The 26,053-nt window shown below is 41.5% G+C and overlaps 1 protein-coding gene across 4 annotated transcripts in view; it reads right to left on the bottom strand.

The window, feature by feature from the left end:
• The window catches only part of ARHGAP32 (Rho GTPase activating protein 32), a 749,023-nt gene that overhangs the window by 172,699 nt on the left and 550,271 nt on the right, over window positions 1-26,053 (bottom strand). For all 4 annotated transcript variants that reach the window (XM_053691545.1, XM_053691546.1, XM_053691547.1 and 1 more), the window contains exons 8-9: window positions 10,919-11,041; window positions 8,558-8,635 (exon numbers count right to left, since the gene is read on the bottom strand). In XM_053691545.1, coding sequence (XP_053547520.1) covers window positions 8,558-8,635; window positions 10,919-11,041 — 201 coding nt within the window. The remainder of the gene's footprint in view (window positions 1-8,557; window positions 8,636-10,918; window positions 11,042-26,053) is intronic.

Raw genomic sequence — 26,053 nt, 5'->3', positions numbered from 1 at the left:
GTATAGGAAAAACATCAGTACACACCGGCACCGCATAGTATCTATCCAGCCTACACATTTTCTCTGGAATTGCAACTGTGTTACAGTCATTCAGAGCCGCTAAAACCTCTCCAAGCAATACACGGAGGTTCTCAAGCTTAAATTTAAAATTAGAGATCTCTGAATCCGGCTTCCCTGGATCAGATCCGTCACCCACAGAATGAAGCTCTCCGTCCTCATGTTCTGCAAACTGTGACGCAGTATCAGACATGGCTCTCATATCACCAGCGCGCTCTGTCCTTATCCCAGAGCTATCGCGCTTGCCTCTTAATTCTGGCAATTTAGATAATACTTCTGTCAGGGTATTATTCATAATAGTAGCCATGTCTTCTAACGTGATTTGTATGGGCGTCACTGATGTACTTGGCGCCACAATCTCACGCGCCTCCTGAGCGGGAGGCGAAGGTACTGACACGTGAGGAGAGTTAGTCGGCATAACTTCCCCCTCGTTGTCTGGTGATAATTCCTTTACAGATAAAGACTGACTTTTATTATTTAAAGTGACATCAATACATTTAGTACACATATTTCTATGGGACTCCACATTGGCCTTCAAACATAGTGAACAAACAGATTCATCTGTGTCAGACATGTTTAAACAGACTAGCAATGAGACTAGCAAGCTTGGAAAATGCTTTAAAATAAATTTACAAGCAATATAAAAAACGCTACTGCGCCTTTAAGAAGCACAAAAAACAGAATTTATGTTTACCTGATAAATTACTTTCTCCAACGGTGTGTCCGGTCCACGGCGTCATCCTTACTTGTGGGATATTCTCCTCCCCAACAGGAAATGGCAAAGAGCCCAGCAAAGCTGGTCACATGATCCCTCCTAGGCTCCGCCTTCCCCAGTCATTCGACCGACGTAAAGGAGGAATATTTGCATAGGAGAAATCATATGATACCGTGGTGACTGTAGTTAAAGAAAATAAATTATCAGACCTGATTAAAAAACCAGGGCGGGCCGTGGACCGGACACACCGTTGGAGAAAGTAATTTATCAGGTAAACATAAATTCTGTTTTCTCCAACATAGGTGTGTCCGGTCCACGGCGTCATCCTTACTTGTGGGAACCAATACCAAAGCTTTAGGACACGGATGAAGGGAGGGAGCAAATCAGGTCACCTAGATGGAAGGCACCACGGCTTGCAAAACCTTTCTCCCAAAAATAGCCTCAGAAGAAGCAAAAGTATCAAATTTGTAAAATTTAGTAAAAGTGTGCAGTGAAGACCAAGTCGCTGCCTTACATATCTGATCAACAGAAGCCTCGTTCTTGAAGGCCCATGTGGAAGCCACAGCCCTAGTGGAATGAGCTGTGATTCTTTCAGGAGGCTGCCGTCCGGCAGTCTCGTAAGCCAATCTGATGATGCTTTTAAGCCAAAAAGAGAGAGAGGTAGAAGTTGCTTTTTGACCTCTCCTTTTACCAGAATAAACAACAAACAAGGAAGATGTTTGTCTAAAATCCTTTGTAGCATCTAAATAGAATTTTAGAGCACGAACTACGTCCAAATTGTGCAACAAACGTTCCTTCTTTGAAACTGGATTCGGACACAAAGAAGGCACAACTATCTCCTGGTTAATGTTTTTGTTAGAAACAACTTTCGGAAGAAAACCAGGTTTAGTACGCAAAACCACCTTATCTGCATGGAACACCAGATAAGGAGGAGAACACTGCAGAGCAGATAATTCTGAAACTCTTCTAGCAGAAGAAATTGCAACCAAAAACAAAACTTTCCAAGATAATAACTTAATATCAACGGAATGTAAGGGTTCAAACGGAACCCCCTGAAGAACTGAAAGAACTAAATTGAGACTCCAAGGAGGAGTCAAAGGTTTGTAAACAGGCTTGATTCTAACCAGAGCCTGAACAAAGGCTTGAACATCTGGCACAGCTGCCAGCTTTTTGTGAAGTAACACAGACAAGGCAGAAATCTGTCCCTTCAAGGAACTTGCAGATAATCCTTTCTCCAAACCTTCTTGAAGAAAGGATAGAATCTTAGGAATTTTTATCTTGTCCCAAGGGAATCCTTTAGATTCACACCAACAGATATATTTTTTCCATATTTTGTGGTAGATTTTTCTAGTTACAGGCTTTCTGGCCTGAACAAGAGTATCAATGACAGAATCTGAGAACCCTCGCTTTGATAAGATCAAGCGTTCAATCTCCAAGCAGTCAGTTGGAGTGAGACCAGATTCGGATGTTCGAACGGACCTTGAACAAGAAGGTCCCGTCTCAAAGGTAGCTTCCATGGTGGAGCCGATGACATATTCACCAGGTCTGCATACCAAGTCCTGCGTGGCCACGCAGGAGCTATCAAGATCACCGATGCCCTCTCCTGATTGATCCTGGCTACCAGCCTGGGGATGAGAGGAAACGGCGGGAATACATAAGCTAGTTTGAAGGTCCAAGGTGCTACTAGTGCATCTACTAGAGTCGCCTTGGGATCCCTGGATCTGGACCCGTAGCAAGGAACCTTGGAGTTCTGACGAGAGGCCATCAGATCCATGTCTGGAATGCCCCACAACTGAGTAATTTGGGCAAAGATTTCCAGATGGAGTCCCCACTCCCCCGGATGAAATGTCTGACGACTCAGAAAATCTGCTTCCCAATTTTCCACTCCTGGGATGTGGATTGCAGACAAGTGGCAGGAGTGAGTCTCCGCCCATTGAATGATTTTGGTCACTTCTTCCATCGCCAGGGAACTCCTTGTTCCCCCCTGATGGTTGATGTACGCAACAGTCGTCATGTTGTCTGATTGAAACCGTATGAATTTGGCCTTTGCTAGCTGAGGCCAAGCCTTGAGAGCATTGAATAACGCTCTCAGTTCCAGAATATTTATCGGGAGAAGAGATTCTTCCCGAGACCAAAGACCCTGAGCTTTCAGGGGTCCCCAGACCGCGCCCCAGCCCACCAGACTGGCGTCGGTCGTGACAATGACCCACTCTGGTCTGCGGAAGCTCATCCCCTGTGACAGGTTGTCCAGGGACAGCCACCAACGGAGTGAATCTCTGGTCCTCTGATCTACTTGTATCGTCGGAGACAAGTCTGTATAATCCCCATTCCACTGACTGAGCATGCACAGTTGTAATGGTCTTAGATGAATTCGCGCAAAAGGAACTATGTCCATTGCCGCTACCATCAAACCTATTACTTCCATGCACTGCGCTATGGAAGGAAGAGGAACAGAATGAAGTATTTGACAAGAGTTTAGAAGTTTTGATTTTCTGGCCTCTGTCAGAAAAATCCTCATTTCTAAGGAGTCTATTATTGTTCCCAAGAAGGGAACCCTTGTTGACGGAGATAGAGAACTTTTTTCTACGTTCACTTTCCACCCGTGAGATCTGAGAAAGGCCAGGACAATGTCCGTGTGAGCCTTTGCTTGTGGAAGGGACGACGCTTGAATCAGAATGTCGTCCAAGTAAGGTACTACTGCAATGCCCCTTGGTCTTAGCACCGCTAGAAGGGACCCTAGCACCTTTGTGAAAATTCTTGAACAGTGGCTAATCCGAACGGAAGTGCCACAAACTGGTAATGCTTGTCCAGAAATGCGAACCTTAGGAACCGATGATGTTCCTTGTGGATAGGAATATGTAGATACGCATCCTTTAAATCCACCGTGGTCATGAATTGACCTTCCTGGATGGAAGGAAGAATTGTTCGAATGGTTTCCATTTTGAACGATGGAACCTTGAGAAACTTGTTTAGGATCTTGAGATCTAAGATTGGTCTGAATGTTCCCTCTTTTTTGGGAACTACGAACAGATTGGAGTAGAACCCCATCCCTTGTTCTCCTAATGGAACAGGATGAATCACTCCCATTTTTAACAGGTCTTCTACACAATGTAAGAATGCCTGTTTTTTTATGTGGTCTGAAGACAATTGAGACCTGTGGAACCTCCCCCTCGGGGGAAGCCCCTTGAATTCCAGAAGATAACCTTGGGAGACTATTTCTAGCGCCCAAGGATCCAGAACATCTCTTGCCCAAGCCTGAGCGAAGAGAGAGAGTCTGCCCCCCACCAGATCCGGTCCCGGATCGGGGGCCAACATCTCATGCTGTCTTGGTAGCAGTGGCAGGTTTCTTGGCCTGCTTACCTTTGTTCCAGCCTTGCATTGGCCTCCAGGCTGGCTTGGCTTGAGAAGTATTACCCTCTTGCTTAGAGGACGTAGCACTTGGGGCTGGTCCGTTTCTGCGAAAGGGACGAAAATTAGGTTTATTTTTGGCCTTGAAAGACCTATCCTGAGGAAGGGCGTGGCCCTTGCCCCCAGTGATATCAGAAATAATCTCTTTCAAGTCAGGGCCAAACAGCGTTTTCCCCTTGAAAGGAATGTTAAGCAATTTGTTCTTGGAAGACGCATCCGCTGACCAAGATTTTAGCCAAAGCGCTCTGCGCGCCACAATAGCAAACCCAGAATTTTTCGCCGCTAATCTAGCCAATTGCAAAGTGGCGTCTAGGGTGAAAGAGTTAGCCAATTTGAGAGCATGAATTCTGTCCAAAATCTCCTCATAAGAAGAATCTTTATTGAGCGCCTTTTCTAGTTCATCGAACCAGAAACACGCTGCTGTAGTGACAGGAACAATGCATGAAATTGGTTGTAGAAGGTAACCTTGCTGAACAAACATCTTTTTAAGCAAACCTTCTAATTTTTTATCCATAGGATCTTTGAAAGCACAACTATCTTCTATGGGTATAGTGGTGCGTTTGTTTAGAGTAGAAACCGCCCCCTCGACCTTGGGGACTGTCTTGCCATAAGTCCTTTCTGGGGTCGACCATAGGAAACAATTTCTTAAATATAGGGGGAGGGACGAAAGGTATGCCGGGCCTTTCCCATTCTTTGTTTACAATGTCCGCCACCCGCTTGGGTATAGGAAAAGCTTCGGGGGGCCCCGGGACCTCTAGGAACTTGTCCATTTTACATAATTTCTCTGGAATGACCAAATTCTCACAATCATCCAGAGTAGATAACACCTCCTTAAGCAGGGCGCGGAGATGTTCCAATTTAAATTTGAATGTAATTACATCAGGTTCAGCTTGTTGAGAAATTTTCCCTGAATCTGAAATTTCTCCCTCAGACAAAACCTCCCTGGCCCCCTCAGATTGGTGTAGGGGCACTTCAGAACCAATATCATCAGCGTCCTCATGCTCTTCAGTATTTTCTAAAACAGAGCAGTCGCGCTTTCGCTGATAAGTGGGCATTTTGGCTAAAATGTTTTTGATAGAATTATCCATTACAGCCGTTAATTGTTGCATAGTAAGGAGTATTGGCGCACTAGATGTACTAGGGGCCTCCTGTGTGGGCAAGACTGGTGTAGACGAAGGAGGGGATGATGCAGTACCATGCTTACTCCCCTCACTTGAGGAATCATCTTGGGCATCATTTTCTCTAAATTTTGTGTCACATAAATCACATCTATTTAAATGAGAAGGAACCTTGGCTTCCCCACATACAGAACACAGTCTATCTGGTAGTTCAGACATGTTAAACAGGCATAAACTTGATAACAAAGTACAAAAAACGTTTTAAAATAAAACCGTTACTGTCACTTTAAATTTTAAACTGAACACACTTTATTACTGCAAATGTGAAAAAGTATGAAGGAATTGTTCAAAATTCACCAAAATTTCACCACAGTGTCTTAAAGCCTTAAAAGTATTGCACACCAAATTTGAAAGCTTTAACTCTTAAAATAACGGAACCGGAGCCGTTTTTATATTTAACCCCTTTACAGTCCCTGGTATCTGCTTTGCTGAGACCCAACCAAGCCCAAAGGGGAATACGATACCAAATGACGCCTTCAGAAAGTCTTTTCTATGTATCAGAGCTCCTCACACATGCATCTGCATGTCATGCTTCCCAAAAACAAGTGCGCAATAGAGGCGCGAAAATGAGGCTCTGCCTATGATTAGGGAAAGCCCCTAGAGAATAAGGTGTCCAATACAGTGCCTGCCGGTTATTTTACATAATTCCCAAGAATAAAATAATTCCTCAAAGCTATGAAGTATTAAAATATGCTTATATATCAATCGTTTTAGCCCAGAAAATGTCTACAGTCTTAAAAGCCCTTGTGAAGCCCTTTTTTTCTTATGTAATAAAAATGGCTTACGGATCCCATAGGGAAAATGACAGCTTCCAGCATTACATCGTCTTGTTAGAAATGTGTCATACCTCAAGCAGCAAAAGTCTGCTCACTGTTTCCCCCAACTGAAGTTAATTCCTCTCAACAGTCCTGTGTGGAAACAGCCATCGATTTTAGTAACGGTTGCTAAAATCATTTTCCTCTTACAAACAGAAATCTTCATCACCTTTCTGTTTCAGAGTAAATAGTACATACCAGCACTATTTTAAAATAACAAACTCTTGATTGAATAATAAAAACTACAGTTAAACACCAAAAAACTCTAAGCCATCTCCGTGGAGATGTTGCCTGTACAACGGCAAAGAGAATGACTGGGGAAGGCGGAGCCTAGGAGGGATCATGTGACCAGCTTTGCTGGGCTCTTTGCCATTTCCTGTTGGGGAGGAGAATATCCCACAAGTAAGGATGACGCCGTAGACCGGACACACCTATGTTGGAGAAAAACTGTCACAGTTGAAATAACAATGAACCAAATCAGTTATAGCAACCAAATTTTCACAGTAAATGTATTAATTTAGCAGAGCATTGCACCCACTAGCAAATGGATGATTAACCCCTTAATACCCAAAAACGGATAATCAATATGCAAATAAACGTTTTTAACACAGTCAAACACACTGTCACAGGTCTGCTGTGATTGATTACCTCCCTCAAAATGACTTTTGAAAACCCTTGAGCTCTCTAGAGACGTCCTGGGTCATGCAGGAAGAAGCAGGAAGACTGTGACTAAATTTTTACTGCGCAAAAAAGCGCTAAAATAGGCCCCTCCCACTCATTATTACAGCAGTGGGAAACCTCAGTTAACTATTTCTATGCAGAAATATAAGTCAGCCATGTGGAAAAAGTCATGCCCCTATAAGTTTTATTACCAATGTACCTCACAAAAACGATTAAACATGCCAGTAAACGTTTTCAAGATCCCTTTTTAAAGTGTATGTATTGTTATTTATAAGCCTGCTACCAGTCGCCTCTACTGCAGTTAAGGCTCATTACATTACTTTCAGTATTAGCAGCATTTTCTTAGTCAAATTCCATTCCTTAGAAAATTACATTACTGTACATACATTTAATCAGCCTGATACCAGTCGCTACCACTGCATTTAAGGCTGTACTTACATTACTTCGGTATCAGCAGTATTTTCTTAGTCAATTCCATTCCTTAGAAAAATATTTTACTGCACATACCTCATTTGCAGGAGACCCCGCACGCTATTCCCTTTCTGAAGTTACCCCACTCCTCAGAATGTGCGAGAACAGCCAGTGGATCTTAGTTACTTCTGCTAAGATCATAGAAAACGCAGGCAGTCTTCTTCTAAATACTGCCTGAGAAAAAAACAGCACACTCCGGTGCCATTTAAAAATAACAAACTTTTGATTGAAGAAATAATTAAGTATAAAACACCACACTCCTCTCACGACCTCCTTCTATGTTGAGGGTTGCAAGAGAATGACTGGATATGACATGTGAGGGGAGGAGCTATATAGCAGCTCTGCTTGGGTGATCCTCTTGCAACTTCCTGTTGGGAAGGGAATATATCCCATAAGTAATGGATGACCCGTGGACTGAATACACTTAACAAGATAAATGCTGCTTTCAACAGAAACAACATTTTTTTGCTATTTACGGCTTGTAAGTAACTCAGCTTGTGCCAGTGTCAGACAGTGGAGAGTTTTAAACTCATCAATCAAAAGCTTGTTTTCTTGAAAGGAAACCCAACCCAGTTCCCTAAATGTCCTTCTTAAGGAACCAAAATGCCCCAGGCGCAATCCATGTGCTTCCCAATGGATAGAATAATGCCATGGCACATTAATTACAACTGAGTTTGTCTAACATTGGACATATGTTTTTGCATTTACTGAATGTAACAGGTATCAAATGTAGCATTTGAATATCAATTTTCACAACATTCAAGGTAAGTCAATGGGAATCAATAATAAAATGTAATATTCAAAATTTAGGTTCAAATACTGAATTGTAAATGTATTATGTTAATACATGTTTAGAATCATTTAAAGGGTAGGATAAATATTGAGGGGAAATTTGTTCTGTCATTTCAATGTCAAAAATCCAACATTCAACTAAGAACATGAGAAAGTAAGTGAGCACAAAAAAGGACACGTTATGTAAAAAATAAAAATCTGTTAATACCGTTACTAATGCACTCGGTGGCAGCTTTATTTTCCTGCCGTGTCGTGCTCCAGACACTGGAACGAAGCATATTTGATAATAGAAGTAACTTAGAAACTTTTTTTGTTAAATGGTCTGTTCTGAATCACAAAAGACCATGTTTGGGTTTTATATCCCTTTAAATTGATGGCATCACGAAAATTCCACTCATTAATTATGGACCCTCATTAAGAATAGTTTCCAATCCTCCTACCTGGAATCCATGTTTCCCCCTCCACCAGGTGGTCAGTTCCTTTGGGGGCATATCAATAACCGACACAATGTCTCCCACCTGCAAACACAAACAGTCACCCTGTTATGGCACGATATATTCCTGATAATTGTTACATGCTGTGAAACCTGTGCATTTCTAACTTTACAGTTTTTCTTCTAAGCAAAGTTTAAGAGTTTTAATTGAGAGGAAGAAAAATACAAACTTCATATATAAAACAAGGACAGGGAAAACAGGATGTAAATGGTTAAGAATGGATATCACAGTATAAGTGGATATTATTTCCTTAACCCTTTAGATTTCAAACAACCTTGTAACAAACTGCATTGCAAACAACTTTAGTACCCAAGGGGTTAAAATATTTACATGCAGATAAATTCCTTCCTGATCTTTAAAAAAAAAAAAAATATATATTTTAAAATGGCTAATATCTTTCAATATCAGTTGCTTAGACTTTATACAGCGGACATTAATGGCATTTTAAATCTACATATGTATTTACATTTTCCACTGATAGCGCATTCCATAACTTCATTGTCCTTCACATGAAAAAGAACTGTTCACAAATCATTTATATTCTTTTTAGAGGGGGGTGAAATGTGAAACAAAATACCCCCTATATCAGCTCTGTAAAAGTGGTTGATCATTAAAATGCAAAATAATAAGCTACAATTTGTAGAAATCAATGCATTTGGAATACATAATTGAGGTAATTTATCAAAAGTAAAGGAAAAAATCAGTATCACATTTATAAAAAAAAATGCTTTAATTTGATAAACTAGATGCTGACAACTGCACATTTTTGTAACTGTTTTGCAGTTGGGACTTTGACAAATAACCCTATTAGTAATGAAAACACACAGAAAGCGATACAATGATCTCCTCAAGGATAAAAAGCAAGTCCTATCATCATAACATAGCCTTGGCTACCAGGTCAGTGCTCTGGCAAGAAACGGATAATACCGATGAGAGCAGCAGGTCTCTAGAAATAGATAGATAATACTTTCTGTTGCAGTCCCCTTTGTACAGCAAAGAGGCATTCAAATATTTTTGATATATGCATAATATCTAGTCAGTAAAACACTGCATTACAAAATATCTGCATGCATTTTATTTTTAAAAGAAATTTGCAAAGTTTTTCTACTAGGAATACACCCTCTAGTATGGTTATCTGAACGGATCAGCTAAAAATGTGCCTTAGAGGGAGCACCGCCGCTGAGGAGGCCCATATAGCGATAAAATAGCAGCAACGACAGCACCCTCTTACCCAGGAAAAGAGAGGTCTCAGTTTGGTCATGGAGGGGTTAGACTGTAAAGGAGGCTCAGAGGAATTTACAGACTGAGAGGTGCATTAAAGGCTTATATGCTCTACCATTGTGAAGTTGTATACATGGCCCAATACAATATGTAAAGTGAATACTGTGCCACCAGCTGCTGAATGCTTGTCGAGCACACACTGAATACAGTGTACAGTATTGTGAACTCCAGGAACTGCAATGACATCCTACATTTTTTGATTTACTATTTGGAGTTTTGTCTGGACACAGACGCTTGGAAATGGCTGGTTCCAGAGTCGGCAGCACAGTGAGCCACTGAGAAAGCCTTCTTTACTCAGCAGATTGGAGTGCTGAATCACCAATAGAAATCCACTTGTTCTTCATATGCTTCTCCTATAGGGCTGACCTGGGACATGTGGCATATTCTGAGATTTGTGTTTTATAGCTGTACTGGAGAGTATACTGGTTTATAGGAAGAATTGCTGCCTCAAGGACACTTCTGGAGGACTTTACTACTTTATTTCCTGTATGAATATTAGGTATGCTCCATAAGCAATATGGGCTATTAATTAAAAATAGAAGAAACAAGTTATGTTTTAGTAAGCATTTTCATTTTCAAAAAGCCTGGGGCTGGCTTTAAACACTGTATAGGTAGAAAACCCTTTATCCAAACTGCTTTGGACCGAAAAAAGGATTGGATTTTGGAATACATGTAAACTAAAGGTAGTTTTACATCATCGTAATACTTTTGTATACATAGTACCATCAGAATGACAGTACAGTATTGTAATCACAAGGTAATGTTTGTGGTTTTAAATAAATAGAGACTATTATTTGTATTTTAGAACACAAAAAACAAAAAAACAAAGACACAGACAAAAAAGACTGCGACTTACAGGCAGTGAAAAATAGAAACTCTTAATAATTTTACTCAAACAAAATATCAATTAAAAAAAGTTTGGATTTTGGAATTCCGTATTTGGGGATTTGTACCGGTACATATCATTGTCACTTGCCCTTTAAGCACGTTCTCATTAAGGTTTCTGGACACAAACAATGTAAATACCTCAAATGACAGCTCATCCGGGGCCTGCGCATTATAGCGCTTTATCACATGGGCGGCAGCGATAGCTGGGACATTGATGGAGGATTCTTCATGCACAAGTAAATGATTCCCTTTATTGTCGATCTAGAAACAAACAGAGAGTGAGCAGCCAATACTTAAGAAACAAAACTACTGTTACCAGAGAAAATTAGTTACACATGGCTGAAATGATAAAATAAACAGCTGGAAAGCAGAGTAAAATCATAACATTATGTGTAAATAATTCAGCAGTAAAAATTACATTATAGGGGCAGTAAATATAAGATTTATGAATCTTGCATTTTACTTAGTCCCTTTATGTGCAATCACTGTTTCAAAAAGCAAAGTAGTCCCAATGCACCCACAAAAAAACAAAATTTATGCTAACCTGATAAATGTCTTTCTTTTGCGATGTACCGAGTCCACGGTTTCATCCTTACTTGTGGGATATTGTCCTTCCTAACAGGAAGTAGCAAAGAGAGCACCACAGCAGAGCTGTCTATATAGCTCCCCCCTTAACTCCACCCCCCAGTCATTCGACCGAAGGCCAAGGAAGAAAAGGAGAAACTATACGGTGCAGAGGTGACTGAAGTTTTCAATAAAAATACTATCTATCTTGATAGACAGGGCGGGCCGTGGACTCAGTACATCGCAAAAGAAAGAAATTTATCAGGTAAGCATAAATTTTGTTTTCTTTTGCAAGATGTACCGAGTCCACGGTTTCATCCTTACTTGTAGGATACCAATACCAAAGCTTTAGGACACTGATGAAGGGGGGGACAAGACAGGAACCTAAACGGAAGACACCACTGCTTGCAAAACCTTTCTCCCAAAAATAGCCTCCGAAGAAGCAAAAGTATCAAATATGGAAAATTTGGAAAATGTATGAAGCGAAGACCAAGTCGCAGCCTTACAAATCTGTTCAACAGAAGCATCATTTTTAAAAGCCCATGTGGAAGCCACCGCTCTAGTGGAGTGAGCTGTAATTCTTTCAGGAGGCTGCTGTCCAGCAGTCTCATAGGCCAAACGGATTATGCTTTTCAGCCAAAAGGAAAGACAGGTAGCCATAGCCTTTTGACCTCTGCACTTTCCAGCATAGACAACAAACAAAGAAGATGATTGGCGAAAATCTTTGTTTGCCTGCAAATAAAACTTCAAAGCACGAACCACGTCCAAGTTGTGCAACAGACATTCCTTCTTAGAAGAAGGATTAGGACACAGAGAAGGAACAACAATTTCCTGATTGATATTCCTGTTAGAAACAACCTTAGGGAGGAACCCAGGTTTGGTACGCAAAACCACCTTATCAGCATGGAAAACAAGATAAGGCGAGTCGCATTGTAATGCAGATAGTTCAGAAACCCTTTGAGCTGAAGAGATAGCAACTAGAAACAGAACTTTCCAAGATAGAAGTTTAACATGTATGGAATGAATGGGTTCAAACGGAACCCCCTGAAGAACATTAAGAACTAAATTTAGACTCCATGGCGGAGCAACAGGTTTAAACACAGGCTTGATTCTAACTAAAGCCTGACAAAAAGCTCGAACGTCTGGGACATCAGCCAGACGCTTGTGCAATAGGATAGACAAAGCAGATATCTGTCCCTTTAAGGAACTAGCTGACAATCCTTTCTCCAATCCGTCTTGAAGAAAGGACAAAATCCTAGGAATCCTGGTCTTACTCCATGAGTAGCCTTTGGATTCGCACCAAAAAAGATATTTACGCCATATCTTATGATAGATTTTCCTGGTGAAAGGCTTTCGAGCCTGAATCAAGGTATGTATGACTGACTCAGAGAAACCCTGCTTTGATAAAATCAAGCGTTCAATCTCCAAGCATTCAGTTGCAGAGAAATTAGATTTGGATGCTTGAACGGACCTTGAATTAGAAGGTCCTGTCGCAGTGGCAGAGTCCATGGTGGTAGAGATGACATGTCCACCAGGTCTGCATACCAAGTCATGCGTGGCCACGCAGGTGCTATCAAAATCACCAAAGCTCTCTCCTAATTGATTCTTGCAATCAACAGGGAAAGGAGAGGAAATTGTGGAAACACATAAGCCAGGTTGAATGACCAGGGTACTGCTAGAGCATCTATCAGTACTGTCCGACGATCCCTGGACCTGGATCAGTAACAAGGAAGTTTGGCGTTCTGACGAGACGCCATCAGATCCAATTCTGGTGTGCCCCATAGCTGAACCAGTTGAGCAAACATCTCCGGATGGAGTTCCCACTCCCACGGATGAAAAGTCTGACGACTTAGAAAATCTGCCTCCCAGTTCTCTACCCCTGGGATATAGATCGCTGATAGATGGCAAGAGTGAGTCTCTGCCCATCGAATTATCCTGGAAACTTCTATCATCGCCAAGGAACTCCTTGTTCCCCCCTGATGATTGATATAAGCTACAGTCGTGATGTTGTCCGACTGAAACCTGATGAATCTAGCCGAAGCCAGCTGAGGCCATGCCTGAAGAGCATTGAGTATCGCTCTTAATTCCAGAATATTTATCTGTAGGAGGGCCTCCTCCTGAGTCCACAAACCCTGTGCTTTCAGGGAATTACAGACTGCACCACAGCCCAGTAGGCTGGGGTCCGTCATCACTATAACCCACGCTGGCCTGCGGAAACACATTAACCTGGCAGCAGCAGGCTTTTTGGCCTGTTTACCCTTGTTTCAAGCCTGGTTAGGTCTCCAGGTTGGCTTGGATTGAGCAAAGTTCTCCTCTTGCTTTGCAGCAGGGGAAGAGGAAGCGGGACCACCCTTGAAGTTTCGAAAGGAACGAAAATTATTTTGTTTGGTCTTTGTCTTATTTGACTTATCTTGGGGAAGGGCATGACCCTTCCCCCCAGTGATGTCTGAAATGATCTCTTTCAGTGCAGGCCCGAAAAGGGTCTTACCTTTGAAAGGGATAGTCAAAAGCTTAGATTTTGATGACACATCAGCCGACCAGGACTTAAGCCATAATGCTTTAAAATTGCAAAACCTGAATTCTTTGCCGCTAACTTAGAGAGATGAAAAGCTGGGTCTGCAATAAAAGAATTAGCTAGCTTAAGAGCCTTAATTCTGTCCAGAATATCCTCTAGTGGGGTCTCCACCTGAAGAGCCTCTTCTAGAGCCTCAAACCAAAAGGCAGCTGCAGTGGTTACAGGAACAATGCACGCTATGGGTTGAAGAAGAAAACCTTGATGAACAAAAATTTTCTTTAGGAGACCCTCTAATTTTTTATCCATAGGATCAATGAAAGCACAACTGTCTTCAATAGGTATAGTTGTACGCTTAGCCAGAGTAGAAATAGCTCCCTCCACCTTAGGGACCGTCTGCCATGAGTCCCTCATGGTGTCAGATATGGGAAACATTTTCTTAAAAACAGGAGGGGGAGCGAACCGAATACCTGGTCTATCCCACTCCTTAGTAACAATGTCCGAAATCCTCTTAGGGACCGGAAAAACATCAGTGTAAACAGGAACCTCTAGATATTTGTCCATTTTACACAATTTCTCTGGAACTACAATAGGGTCACAATCATCCAGAGTCGCTAAAACCTCCCTGAGCAATAAACGGAGGTGTTCTAACTTAAATTTAAATGCCGTCATATCTGAATCTGTCTGAGGGAGTAACCTTCCTGAATCAGAAATCTCTCCCTCAGATAGCAAATCCCTCATCCCTACCTCAGAACATTGTGAGGGAGTATCGCATATGGCAACTAAAGCGTCAGAAGGCCCAGCATTTGTTCTTAACCCAGAGCTACTGCGCTTCCCTTGCAACCCTAGCAGCTTAGATAAAACCTCTGTGAGGGTAGTATTCATAACTGAGGCCATATCTTGCAAGGTAAAAGAATTAGATGCACTAGAGGTACTTGGCGTCGCTTGTGTGGGCGTTACTGGTTGTGACACTTGGGGAGAACTAGATGGCAAAACCTGATTTCCTTCTGTCTGAGAATCATCCAATGCCAAACTCTTATAAGTCAAAATATGCTGTTTGCAATTTATAGACATATCAGTACAAGTGGGACACATTCTAAGAGGGGGTTCCACAATGGCTTCTAAACAAATTGAGCAATGAGTTTCCTCAATGTCAGACATGTTGAACAGGCTAGTAATGAGACAAGCAAGCTTGGAAAACACTTTATTTAATGAAAAAAACACAATTTTCAAAAACGGTACTGTGCCTTTAAGAGAAAAAAAAAGACATACACAAACTGCAAAAATGCTTAAAATTGCCTCAAATTTTCCAAAATTTTTACAGTACACCCACTAAGTTATAGTAAGATTGCACCACAAATATCTAAGCAATATACCCCCAAATGAAAAAAACGGATTGACAAATATCTAAAACCGGTAAAAAAACCCTGTCAGCATTCTGTGGGAATAAAGCTTCGATTGGGCCCCAGAAGAGTACCAGGACCTCTGGAGACTTGCTTGCTGCTTGCCTGCATCAACTAAGTGCGCAACTGAGGCGCGAAAATAGGCCCCGTCCCTCTCACGCGATGTTGCTGGGGCCTACACAAAAACCTTTTTTTGAAAGCCATGTGGGTTAAAACATAATTTATGCTTACCTGATAAATTCCTTTCTTCTGTAGTGTGATCAGTCCACGGGTCATCATTACTTCTGGGATATTAACTGCTCCCCTACAGGAAGTGCAAGAGGATTCACCCAGCAGAGCTGCATATAGCTCCTCCCCTCTACGTCACTCCCAGTCATTCGACCAAGGACCAACGAGAAAGGAAAAGCCAAGGGTGAAGTGGTGACTGGAGTATAAATTAAAAAATATTTACCTGCCTTAAAAACAGGGCGGGCCGTGGACTGATCACACTACAGAAGAAAGGAATTTATCAGGTAAGCATAAATTATGTTTTCTTCTGTTAAGTGTGATCAGTCCACGGGTCATCATTACTTCTGGGATACCAATACCAAAGCAAAAGTACACGGATGACGGGAGGGATAGGCAGACTCTTTATACAGAAGGAACCACTGCCTGAAGAACCTTTCTCCCAAAAATAGCCTCCGATGAAGCAAAGGTGTCAAATTTGTAAAATTTGGAAAAAGTATGAAGCGAAGACCAAGTTGCAGCCTTGCAAATCTGTTCAACAGAGGCCTCATTCTTGAAGGCCCAAGTGGAAGCCACAGCTCTAGTAGAATGAGCTGTAATTCTTTCAGGGGGCTGCTGTCCAGCAGTCTCATAAGCTAAACGAATTATGCTACGAAGCCAAAAAGAAAGAGAGGTAGCGGAAGCTTTTTGACCTCTCCTCTGCCCAGAGTAAATGACAAACAGAGAAGACGTTTGTCGGAATTCCTTAGTTGCCTGCAAGTAAAATTTTAGAGCCCGGACTACATCCAGGTTGTGCAGTAGACGTTCCTTCTTTGAAGAAGGATTTGGGCATAAAGAAGGAACAACAATCTCTTGATTGATATTCCTGTTAGTAACTACCTTAGGTAAGAACCCAGGTTTAGTACGCAGGACTACCTTATCCGAATGAAAAATCAAATAAGGAGAATCACAACGTAAGGCTGATAATTCAGAGACTCTTCGAGCCGAGGAAATAGCCATTAAAAATAGAACTTTCCAAGATAACAACTTTATATCAATGGAATGAAGGGGTTCAAACGGAACGCCCTGTAAAACATTAAGAACAAGGTTTAAACTCCATGGTGGAGCAACAGTTTTAAACACAGGCTTAATCCTGGCCAAAGCCTGACAAAAAGCCTGGACGTCAGGAACTTCTGACAGACGTTTGTGTAACAGAATGGACAGAGCTGAGATCTGTCCCTTTAATGAACTAGCAGATAAACCCTTTTCTAAACCTTCTTGTAGAAAAGACAATATCCTAGGAATCCTAACCTTACTCCAAGAGTAACCTTTGGATTCACACCAATGTAGGTATTTACGCCATATCTTATGGTAAATCTTTCTGGTAACAGGTTTCCTAGTCTGTATTAAGGTACTAATAACTGACTCAGAAAACCCACGTCTTGATAAAATTAAGCGTTCAATTTCCAAGCAGTCAGCTTCAGAGAAGTTAGATTTTGATGTTTGAAGGGACCCTGTATCAGAAGGTCCTGTTTCAGAGGTAGAGACCAAGGCGGACAGGATGACATGTCCACCAGGTCTGCATACCAAGTCCTGCGTGGCCACGCAGGTGCTATTAGAATCACTGATACTCTCTCTTGTTTGATTCTGGCTATCAATCGAGGAAGCAACGGGAAGGGTGGAAACACGTAAGCCATCCTGAAGTCCCAAGGTGCTGTCAGAGCATCTATCAGGACTGCTCCTGGATCCCTGGATCTGGACCCGTAACGAGGAAGCTTGGCGTTCTGTCGAGACGCCATGAGATCTATCTCTGGTTTGCCCCAACATCGAAGTATTTGGGCAAAGACCTCCGGATGAAGTTCCCACTCCCCCGGATGAAAAGTCTGACGACTTAAGAAATCCGCCTCCCAGTTCTCCACTCCCGGGATGTGGATTGCTGACAGGTGGCAAGAGTGAGACTCTGCCCAGCGAATTATCTTTGATACTTCCATCATAGCTTCTTGTCCCTCCCTGATGGTTGATGTAAGCTACAGTCGTGATGTTGTCCGACTGAAACCTGATGAACCCCCGAGTTGTCAACTGGGGCCAAGCCAGGAGGGCATTGAGAACTGCTCTCAATTCCAGAATGTTTATTGGCAGGAGACTCTCCTTTTGACTCCATAGTCCCTGAGCCTTCAGGGAATTCCAGACGGCACCCCAACCTAGAAGGCTGGTGTCTGTTGTTACAATTGTCCAGTCTGGTCTGCTGAATGGCATCCCCCTGGACAGGTGTGGCCGAGAAAGCCACCATAGAAGAGAATTTCTGGTCTCTTGATCCAGATTCAGAGAAGGGGATAAGTCTGAGTAATCCCCATTCCACTGACCTAGCATGCACAGTTGCAGTGGTCTGAGGTGTAAGCGTGCAAAGGGTACTATGTCCATTGCCGCTACCATTAAGCCGATTACCTCCATACATTGAGCCACTGACGGGTGTTGAATGGAATGAAGAGTGCGGCAAGCACTTTGAAGTCTTGATAGCCTGTCCTCTGTCAGGTAAATCTTCATTTCTACAGAATCTATAAGAGTCCCCAGGAAGGGAACTCTTGTGAGTGGAACGAGTGAACTTTTCTTTTCGTTCACCTTCCATCCATGTGACCTTAGAAATGCCAGCACTAACTCTGTATGAGATTTGGCAGTTTGAAAGCTTGAAGCTTGTATCAGAATGTCGTCTAGGTATGGAGCTACCGAGATTCCCCGCGGTCTTAGAAGAGCACCCAGAACCTTTGTGAAGATTCTTGGCGCTGTAGCCAATCCGAATGGAAGAGCCACAAACTGGTAATGCCTGTCTAGGAAGGCAAACCTTAGGTACCGGTAATGATCTTTGTGAATCGGTATGTGCAGGTAAGCATCTTTTAAATCTACAGTGGTCATGTACTGACCCTCTTGGATCATAGGTAAAATTGTCCGAATAGTCTCCATCTTGAACGATGGAACTCTTAGGAATTTGTTTAGGATCTTTAAGTCCAGGATTGGTCTGAAAGTTCCCTCTTTTTTGGGAACCACAAACAGATTTGAGTAAAACCCCTGTCCCTGTTCCGATTGTGGAACTGGATGGATTACTCCCATTAACAAGAGCTCCTGTACGCAGCGTAGAAAAGCCTCTTTCTTTGTCTGGATTGTTGACAATCTTGACAGATGAAATCTCTCTCTTGGAGGAGAGTATTTGAAGTCCAGAAGGTATCCCTGAGATATTATCTCTAGCGCCCAGGGATCCTGAACATCTCTTGCCCAAGCCTGGGCAAAGAGAGAAAGTCTGCCCCCCACTAGATCCGATCCCGGATCGGGGGCCCTCAATTCATGCTGTTTTGGGGGCAGCAGCAGGTTTCATAGTCTGCTTGCCCTTGTTCCAGGACTGGTTAGGTTTCCAGCCTTGTCTGTAGCGAGCAACAGCTCCTTCCTGTTTTGGTGCAGAGGAAGTTGATGCTGCTCCTGCTTTGAAATTACGAAAGGAACGAAAACTAGACTGTCTAGTCTTGGCTTTGGCTTTGTCCTGAGGCAGGGCATGGCCTTTACCTCCTGTAATGTCAGCGATAATCTCTTTCAACCCGGGCCCGAATAAGGTCTGCCCTTTGAAAGGTATATTAAGCAATTTAGACTTAGAAGTAACATCAGCTGACCAGGATTTTAGCCACAGCGCCCTGCGTGCCTGAATGGCGAATCCTGAATTCTTCGCCGTAAGTTTAGTAAGATGTACTACGGCCTCCGAAATGAATGAATTAGCTAGTTTAAGGACTCTAAGCCTGTCCGTAATGTCGTCCAGAGTAGCTGAACCAATGTTCTCTTCCAGAGACTCAATCCAGAATGCCGCTGCAGCCGTGATCGGCGCAATGCATGCAAGGGGTTGCAATATAAAACCTTGTTGAACAAACATTTTCTTAAGGTAACCCTCTAACTTTTTATCCATTGGATCTGAAAAAGCACAGCTATCCTCCACCGGGATAGTGGTACGCTTAGCTAAAGTAGAAACTGCTCCCTCCACCTTAGGGACCGTTTGCCATAAGTCCCTTGTGGTGGCGTCTATTGGAAACATTTTTCTAAATATCGGAGGGGGTGAGAACGGCACACCGGGTCTATCCCACTCCTTAGTAACAATTTCAGTAAGTCTCTTAGGTATAGGAAAAACCTCAGTACTCGTCGGTACCGCAAAATATTTATCCAACCTACACATTTTCTCTGGTATTGCAACTGTGTTACAATCATTCAGAGCCACTAACACCTCCCCTAGTAATACACGGAGGTTTTCCAGTTTAAATTTAAAATTTTAAATATCTGAATCCAGTCTGTTTGGATCAGAACCGTCACCCACAGAATGAAGTTCTCCGTCCTCATGTTCTGCCACCTGTGACGCAGTGTCTGACATGGCCCTAATATTATCAGCGCACTCTGTTCTCACCCCAGAGTGATCACGCTTACCTTTTAGTTCTGGTAATTTAGCCAAAACTTCAGTCATAACAGTAGCCATATCCTGTAATGTGATTTGTAATGGCCGCCCAGCTGTACTCGGCGCTACAATATCACGCACCTCCCTCTGAGCGGGAGATGTAGGTACTGACACGTGAGGCGAGTTAGTCGGCATAACTCTCCCCTCGTTGTTTGGTGAAATTTGTTCAATTTGTACAGATTGATTTTTATTTAAAGTAGCATCAATACAGTTAGTACATAAATTTCTATTGGGCTCCACTTTGGCATTGCAACAAATGACACAGGTATCATCTTCTGAATCAGACATGTTTAACACACTAGCAAATAAACTTGCAACTTGGAAATACAATTCAAATAGAATAATATTAAAACGTACTGTGCCTTTAAGAAGCACAGAAGATCTATGACAGTTAAAAATTAATAAATTGAAACAGTTATAGCCTCAATCCTTGTAAACAACACAACTTTAGCAAAGGTTTAATCCCATTAGCAAAGATAACAATTTCTGAAAGCAGGAAACAAATTACAGAATAAAAGTTTTTATTTCAGTCAAACTATAATTCTCACAGCTCTGCTGAGAGAAATTACCTCCCTCAAAATAAGTTTTGAAGACCCCTGAGCTCTGTAGAGATGAACCAGATCATGCAGGGAATACAATGAGTTGCTGACTGAAATATTTGATGCATAGTAAAAGCGCCCCTCCCCCACACACACAGCAGTGAGGGAGAACAGAAACTGACAGAAAAAACAGATTTAAGCAACTGCCAAGTGGAAAAATGGTGCCCAAACATTTATTCACTCAGTACCTCAGCAAATGAAAACGATTTTACATTCCAGCAAAAACGTTAAACATAATCTCTAGTTATTAAACAGCTTTATGTATTTCTTACAGTGTAATTCTAGTGAAATACCATTCCCCAGAATACTGAAGTGTAAAGTATACATACATGACATTATATCGGTATGGCAGGATTTTCTCATCAATTCCATTGTCAGAAAATAAAAACTGCTACATACCTCTATGCAGATTCATCTGCCCGCTGTCCCCTGATCTGAAGTTTACCTCACTCCTCAGATGGCCGAGAACAGCAATATGATCTTAACTACTCCGGCTAAAATCATAGCAAAACTCTGGTAGATTCTTCCTCAAACTCTGCCAGAGAGGTAATAACACACTCCGGTGCTATTTTAAAATAACAAACTTTTGATTGAAGATATAAAACTAAGTATAATCACCATAGTCCTCTCACACGACCTATCTAGTTGCTGGGTGCAAGAGAATGACTGGGAGTGACGTAGAGGGGAGGAGCTATATGCAGCTCTGCTGGGTGAATCCTCTTGCACTTCCTGTAGGGGAGCAGTTAATATCCCAGAAGTAATGATGACCCGTGGACTGATCACACTTAACAGAAGAAAAAACCCTTAAATAAGCCAAGTGTACCCTCAAACATACGTCCCATAAAACACAAACGTTTGCCCAATATATTATACACAAACTGAGTGCCCATAAGATTAGCCCTGTATGTAAGCTAGTAATGCCCCTTATATAACTAGGATTACTGCTTCCCCTTCCCCTAATGGGGACACTGTCAGCTTTCTGAGTTAACACAGTCTCTGCAGAAAAAATGACTGAACATACCTCATTGCTGTATAGCAAGAAACCGTTCCTCACACTGAAGTTTTCCTGTACTCCTCAGCTTCTGTGGGAACAGCAGTAGACCTTAGTTACAAATGCTAAGATCATCATCCTCCAGGCAGAAATCTTCATCTATGTCCTGCCTGAGAGTAAATAGTACAACACCGGTACCATTTAAAAACAACAAACACTTGATTGAAGCAAAATAAAAACTAACAGTTTAACACCTCTTCTCTTTACCCTTCCAGCTTAGAGCCAGCAAAGAGAATGCCTGGGGGGTGGAGTTAAGGGGTTAGCTATATAGACAGCTCTGCTGTGGTGCTTTCTTTGCTACTTCCTGTTAGGAAGGACAATATCCCACAAGGATGAAACCGTGGACTCGGTACATCTTGCAAAGATAAAGCCTGTTATCGATATCCCCCAGATGTTCCTCAGAAAAAAGCCTCATTACCTAGTGCCATTGGAGGAATCGGTCAGAAGCTGCACTGCCTATCCCAGTGATAAGAACTTAATCCTACACCTCTTATGCTGCTGGATATAGACTAACAAACCAGTTTGTGCACATAATCTCTATCCAGCTACAGCAGAGGTGCTGTATTGCACTCTGTTTCTTCTCAGTGTGAAGGTCAGCACAGCTTCTCATTGACTGTACCATCAGATAAACATGTTTTTTTATTTAATTTTTATTTAAGGTGACCGTGAATTCAACATCTACTGAAAACAGATTTGAAATGTGCATTTGTTTATCTTGCCTTGCATAGTAGATAGGACTGCCCTCTATATGTCACACAGATACCGTACAATTAGAAAAATGGAGGACGAAGATCCAAAGAACAACGGAAATAAAATAAGTATATGTTTTAAAGTGTTAGGATAGAAATTATTATTATTGTTTTTTTAAACAATGGTTTGACTTAAAATAATATACATTTACTACTGACATGTTATGAAAATGTTTAATTCAGCATCACTTTAACCTGACAATAATTTATAATTGGTGTGAGCAGTGCATGTTTACAAATATTTACATTTGGCACTGTTTTTCCTGCATGGTGTTGGTTGGAAGTTGTCCTGTCTCCATGCGACTCTGTGAAGCTTGTGAGGCATTTAGCATTTTGCACTCAGGTGCTTTATCGGTATGAGTATTTTTATTTCTAAATCATGAAAGTTTTATTTCGGCTTTACTGTCCCTTTAATTAAAAAGAAAATGACACAGTCACAGGAAAACATAGAATGGAAGGTGCTTTGTTTGTGTTTTTTGCTCTGTGTGATATTGATGAACTAGGAGACATTTAAACAAAAGCTGGGAACAATGAATGATTGCTCGTGAGTATATTGTCATTCAAAGAGACACAGACATGAAAATTACAAAAGATGCACACACCCTTGTCTTCCCTTAGCATGAATTCAGAGCACACAATAAAAGGTAAATCATTTTTGCATTTTTCATGCACAAGCGATACCTCAATAGGTTAGTGAGCATCACACACATACGTTTCTTTTTCTTATATGTATAAGTCACCAGGGAAAAAACTACCAACAATACTATGTCTCCTAAAGGAAATGCTTTGGCTGTTCTGTGAAGCTCTACAGTGCATGTGCGGTTGGGATTTTATTGTTTCCTAGGCAACAAGCAGAGTAGAAACTAGTTCCCATACAATGCATCATCCTAGCCAATATGTCATTTGATTGGCTGTATCACGCAGAGTGATAAAGTGGGAGGCCCCTTTAAACATACAACCCAGATGTGTTTAAAATGAAAATGTGCAAAATCTGAACATGCATATGCATTATATTGTATTCTTTGAATATACACTAAGAAACTGGATGAGAGACCTCATTGTCAAATGGCTTATATTTTGCAGGAATGCCATGTCTTGTACTGATTGTCCTAACATTTTCATACAAAGTGAGAATGTTCCTGAAGTATATCAAGTCTGATTGAGCCTAACAAGGTCAGTCCAGCCTCAAAATATCCCTCTGAACAAGGGACTAAGCATAGCGAGCAAGGAAGGAGCCAACCTTTGGTTTACCCAATCACCTTTGTCCACTCCAAGGACAAACCAAAACCACACCAAACATGGCCACAGTCGAGACCCGCAAGTTCACCTAACTCCACCATCTGATTTCATAGATTGCTCTCAATTGCCACCAATGTTGATATCTGACATTATGAGTGGATCAGAAGGAACAAGTGAAGCATTAAAGTGGTATAAATGCTAGTTTGTGCCTGTATAGTAAAAAGAATGATAACTGATAAATATATTTTTGTAGATGAGAAAACAAAGGACCTGTTTTTTTGTGCTTATAGACATATGGTCACTATTTAATGCCCCTAAGTATAGACAAGCAGTCATTATTTCCTATCCATGCACTGAACTCCTAATATCTGATATAAATGTACTCTCTGTAAAATAATTTTAAAATATTTTCAGACCCCAAAAAATAGTGTAGCAAAGAAAAACATAATTTATGTAAGAACTTACATGATAAATTCATTTCTTTCATATTAGCAAGAGTCCATGAGATAGTGACGTATGGGATATACATTCCTACCAGGAGGGGCAAAGTTTCCCAAACCTCAAAATGCCTATAAATACACCCCTCACCACACCCACAATTCAGTTTAACGAATAGCCAAGAAGTGGGGTGATAAGAAAGGAGCGAAAGCATAAAAAAATAAGGAATTGGAATAATTGTGCTTTATACAAAAAAATCATAACCACCACAAAAGGGTGGGCCTCATGGACTCTTGCTAATATGAAAGAAATTAATCAGGTAAGTTCTTACATAAATTATGTTTTCTTTCATGTAATTAGCAAAGAGTCCATAAGCTAGTGACGTATGGGATAGCAGATACCCAAGATGTGGAACTTCCACGCAAGAGTCACTAGAGAGGGAGGGATAAAATAAAGACAGCCAATTTCGCTGAAAAAAATAATCCACAACCCAAATCAAAAGTTTTAATCTTAAGAATGAAAAAAACTGAAATTATAAACTGAAGAATCAAAATGGTAGAATTTAGTAAAAGTATGCAAAGACCAAGTTGCTGCTTTGCAAATCTGATCAACAGAAGCTTCATTCCTAAAAGCCCAGGAAGTAGAAACTGACCTAGTAGAATGAGCCGTGATCCTTTGAGGCGGGGACTTACCCGACTCCACATAAGCATGATGAATCAAAGACTTTAACCAAGACGCCAAAGAAATGGCAGAAGCTTTCTGACCTTTCCTGGAACCAGAAAAGATAACAAATAGACTAGAAGTCTTTCTAAAATCTTTAGTAGCTTCAACATAATATTTCAAAGCTCTTACTACATCCAAAGAATGTAAAGATCTCTCCAGAGAATTCTTAGGATTATGACACAATGAAGGGACAACAATTTCTCTACTAATGTTGTTAGAATTCACAACCTTAGGTAAAAATTGAAATGAAGTCCGCAACACCGCCTTATTCTGATGAAAAATCAGAAAAGGAGATTCACAAGAAAGAGCAGATAATTCAGGAACTCTTCTAGCAGAAGAGATGGCCAAAAGGAACAAAACTTTCCAAGAAAGTAATTTAATATCCAGAGAATGCATAGGTTCAAACGGAGGAGCCTGTAAAGCCCTCAGAACCAAATTAAGACTCCAAGGAGGAGAGATTGACTTAATGACAGGTTTGATACGAACCAAAGCCTGTACAAAACAATCAATATCAGGAAGATTAGCAATCTTTCTGTGAAAAAGAACAGAAAGAGCAGAGATTTGTCCTTTCAAAGAACTTGCAGACAAACCTTTATCTAAACCATCCTGAAGAAACTGTAAAATTCTAGGAATTCTAAAAGAATGCCAGGAGAATTTATGAGAAGAACACCAAGAAATGTAAGTCTTCCAGACTCGATAATAAATCTTCCTAGACACAGATTTACGAGCCTGTAACATAGTATTAATTACTGAGTCAGAGAAACCTCTATGACTAAGAATCAAGCGTTCAATTTCCATACCTTCAAATTTAATGATTTGAGATCCTGATGGAAAAATGGGCCTTGAGATAGAAGGTCTGGCCTTAACGGAAGTGTCCAAGGTTGGCAACTGGCCATCCGAATGAGATCCGCATACCAAAACCTGTGAGGCCATGCTGGAGCCACCAGCAGTACAAACGAATGTTCCATTAGAATTTTGGAAATCACTTTTGGAAGAAGAACTAGAGGCGGAAAGATATAGGCAGGATGATAATTCCAAGGAAGCGACAACGCGTCCACTGCTTCCGCCCGAGGATCCCTGGATCTGGACAGATACCTGGGAAGTTTCTTGTTTAGATGAGAGGCCATCAGATCTATTTCTGGAAGTCCCCAGATTTGAACAATCTGAAGAAATACCTCTGGGTGAAGAGACCATTCGCCTTGATGTAACGTCTGGCGACTGAGATAATCCGCTTTCCAATTGTCTACACCTGGGATGTGAACCGCAGAAATTAGACAGGAGCTGGATTCCGCCCATACAAGTATCCGAGAT

Source organism: Bombina bombina, chromosome 8, assembly GCF_027579735.1.
Source record: "Bombina bombina isolate aBomBom1 chromosome 8, aBomBom1.pri, whole genome shotgun sequence".
Classification (NCBI taxonomy): Eukaryota; Metazoa; Chordata; class Amphibia; order Anura; family Bombinatoridae; genus Bombina; species Bombina bombina.
This window is presented reverse-complemented; position numbering and strand designations above follow the sequence as displayed.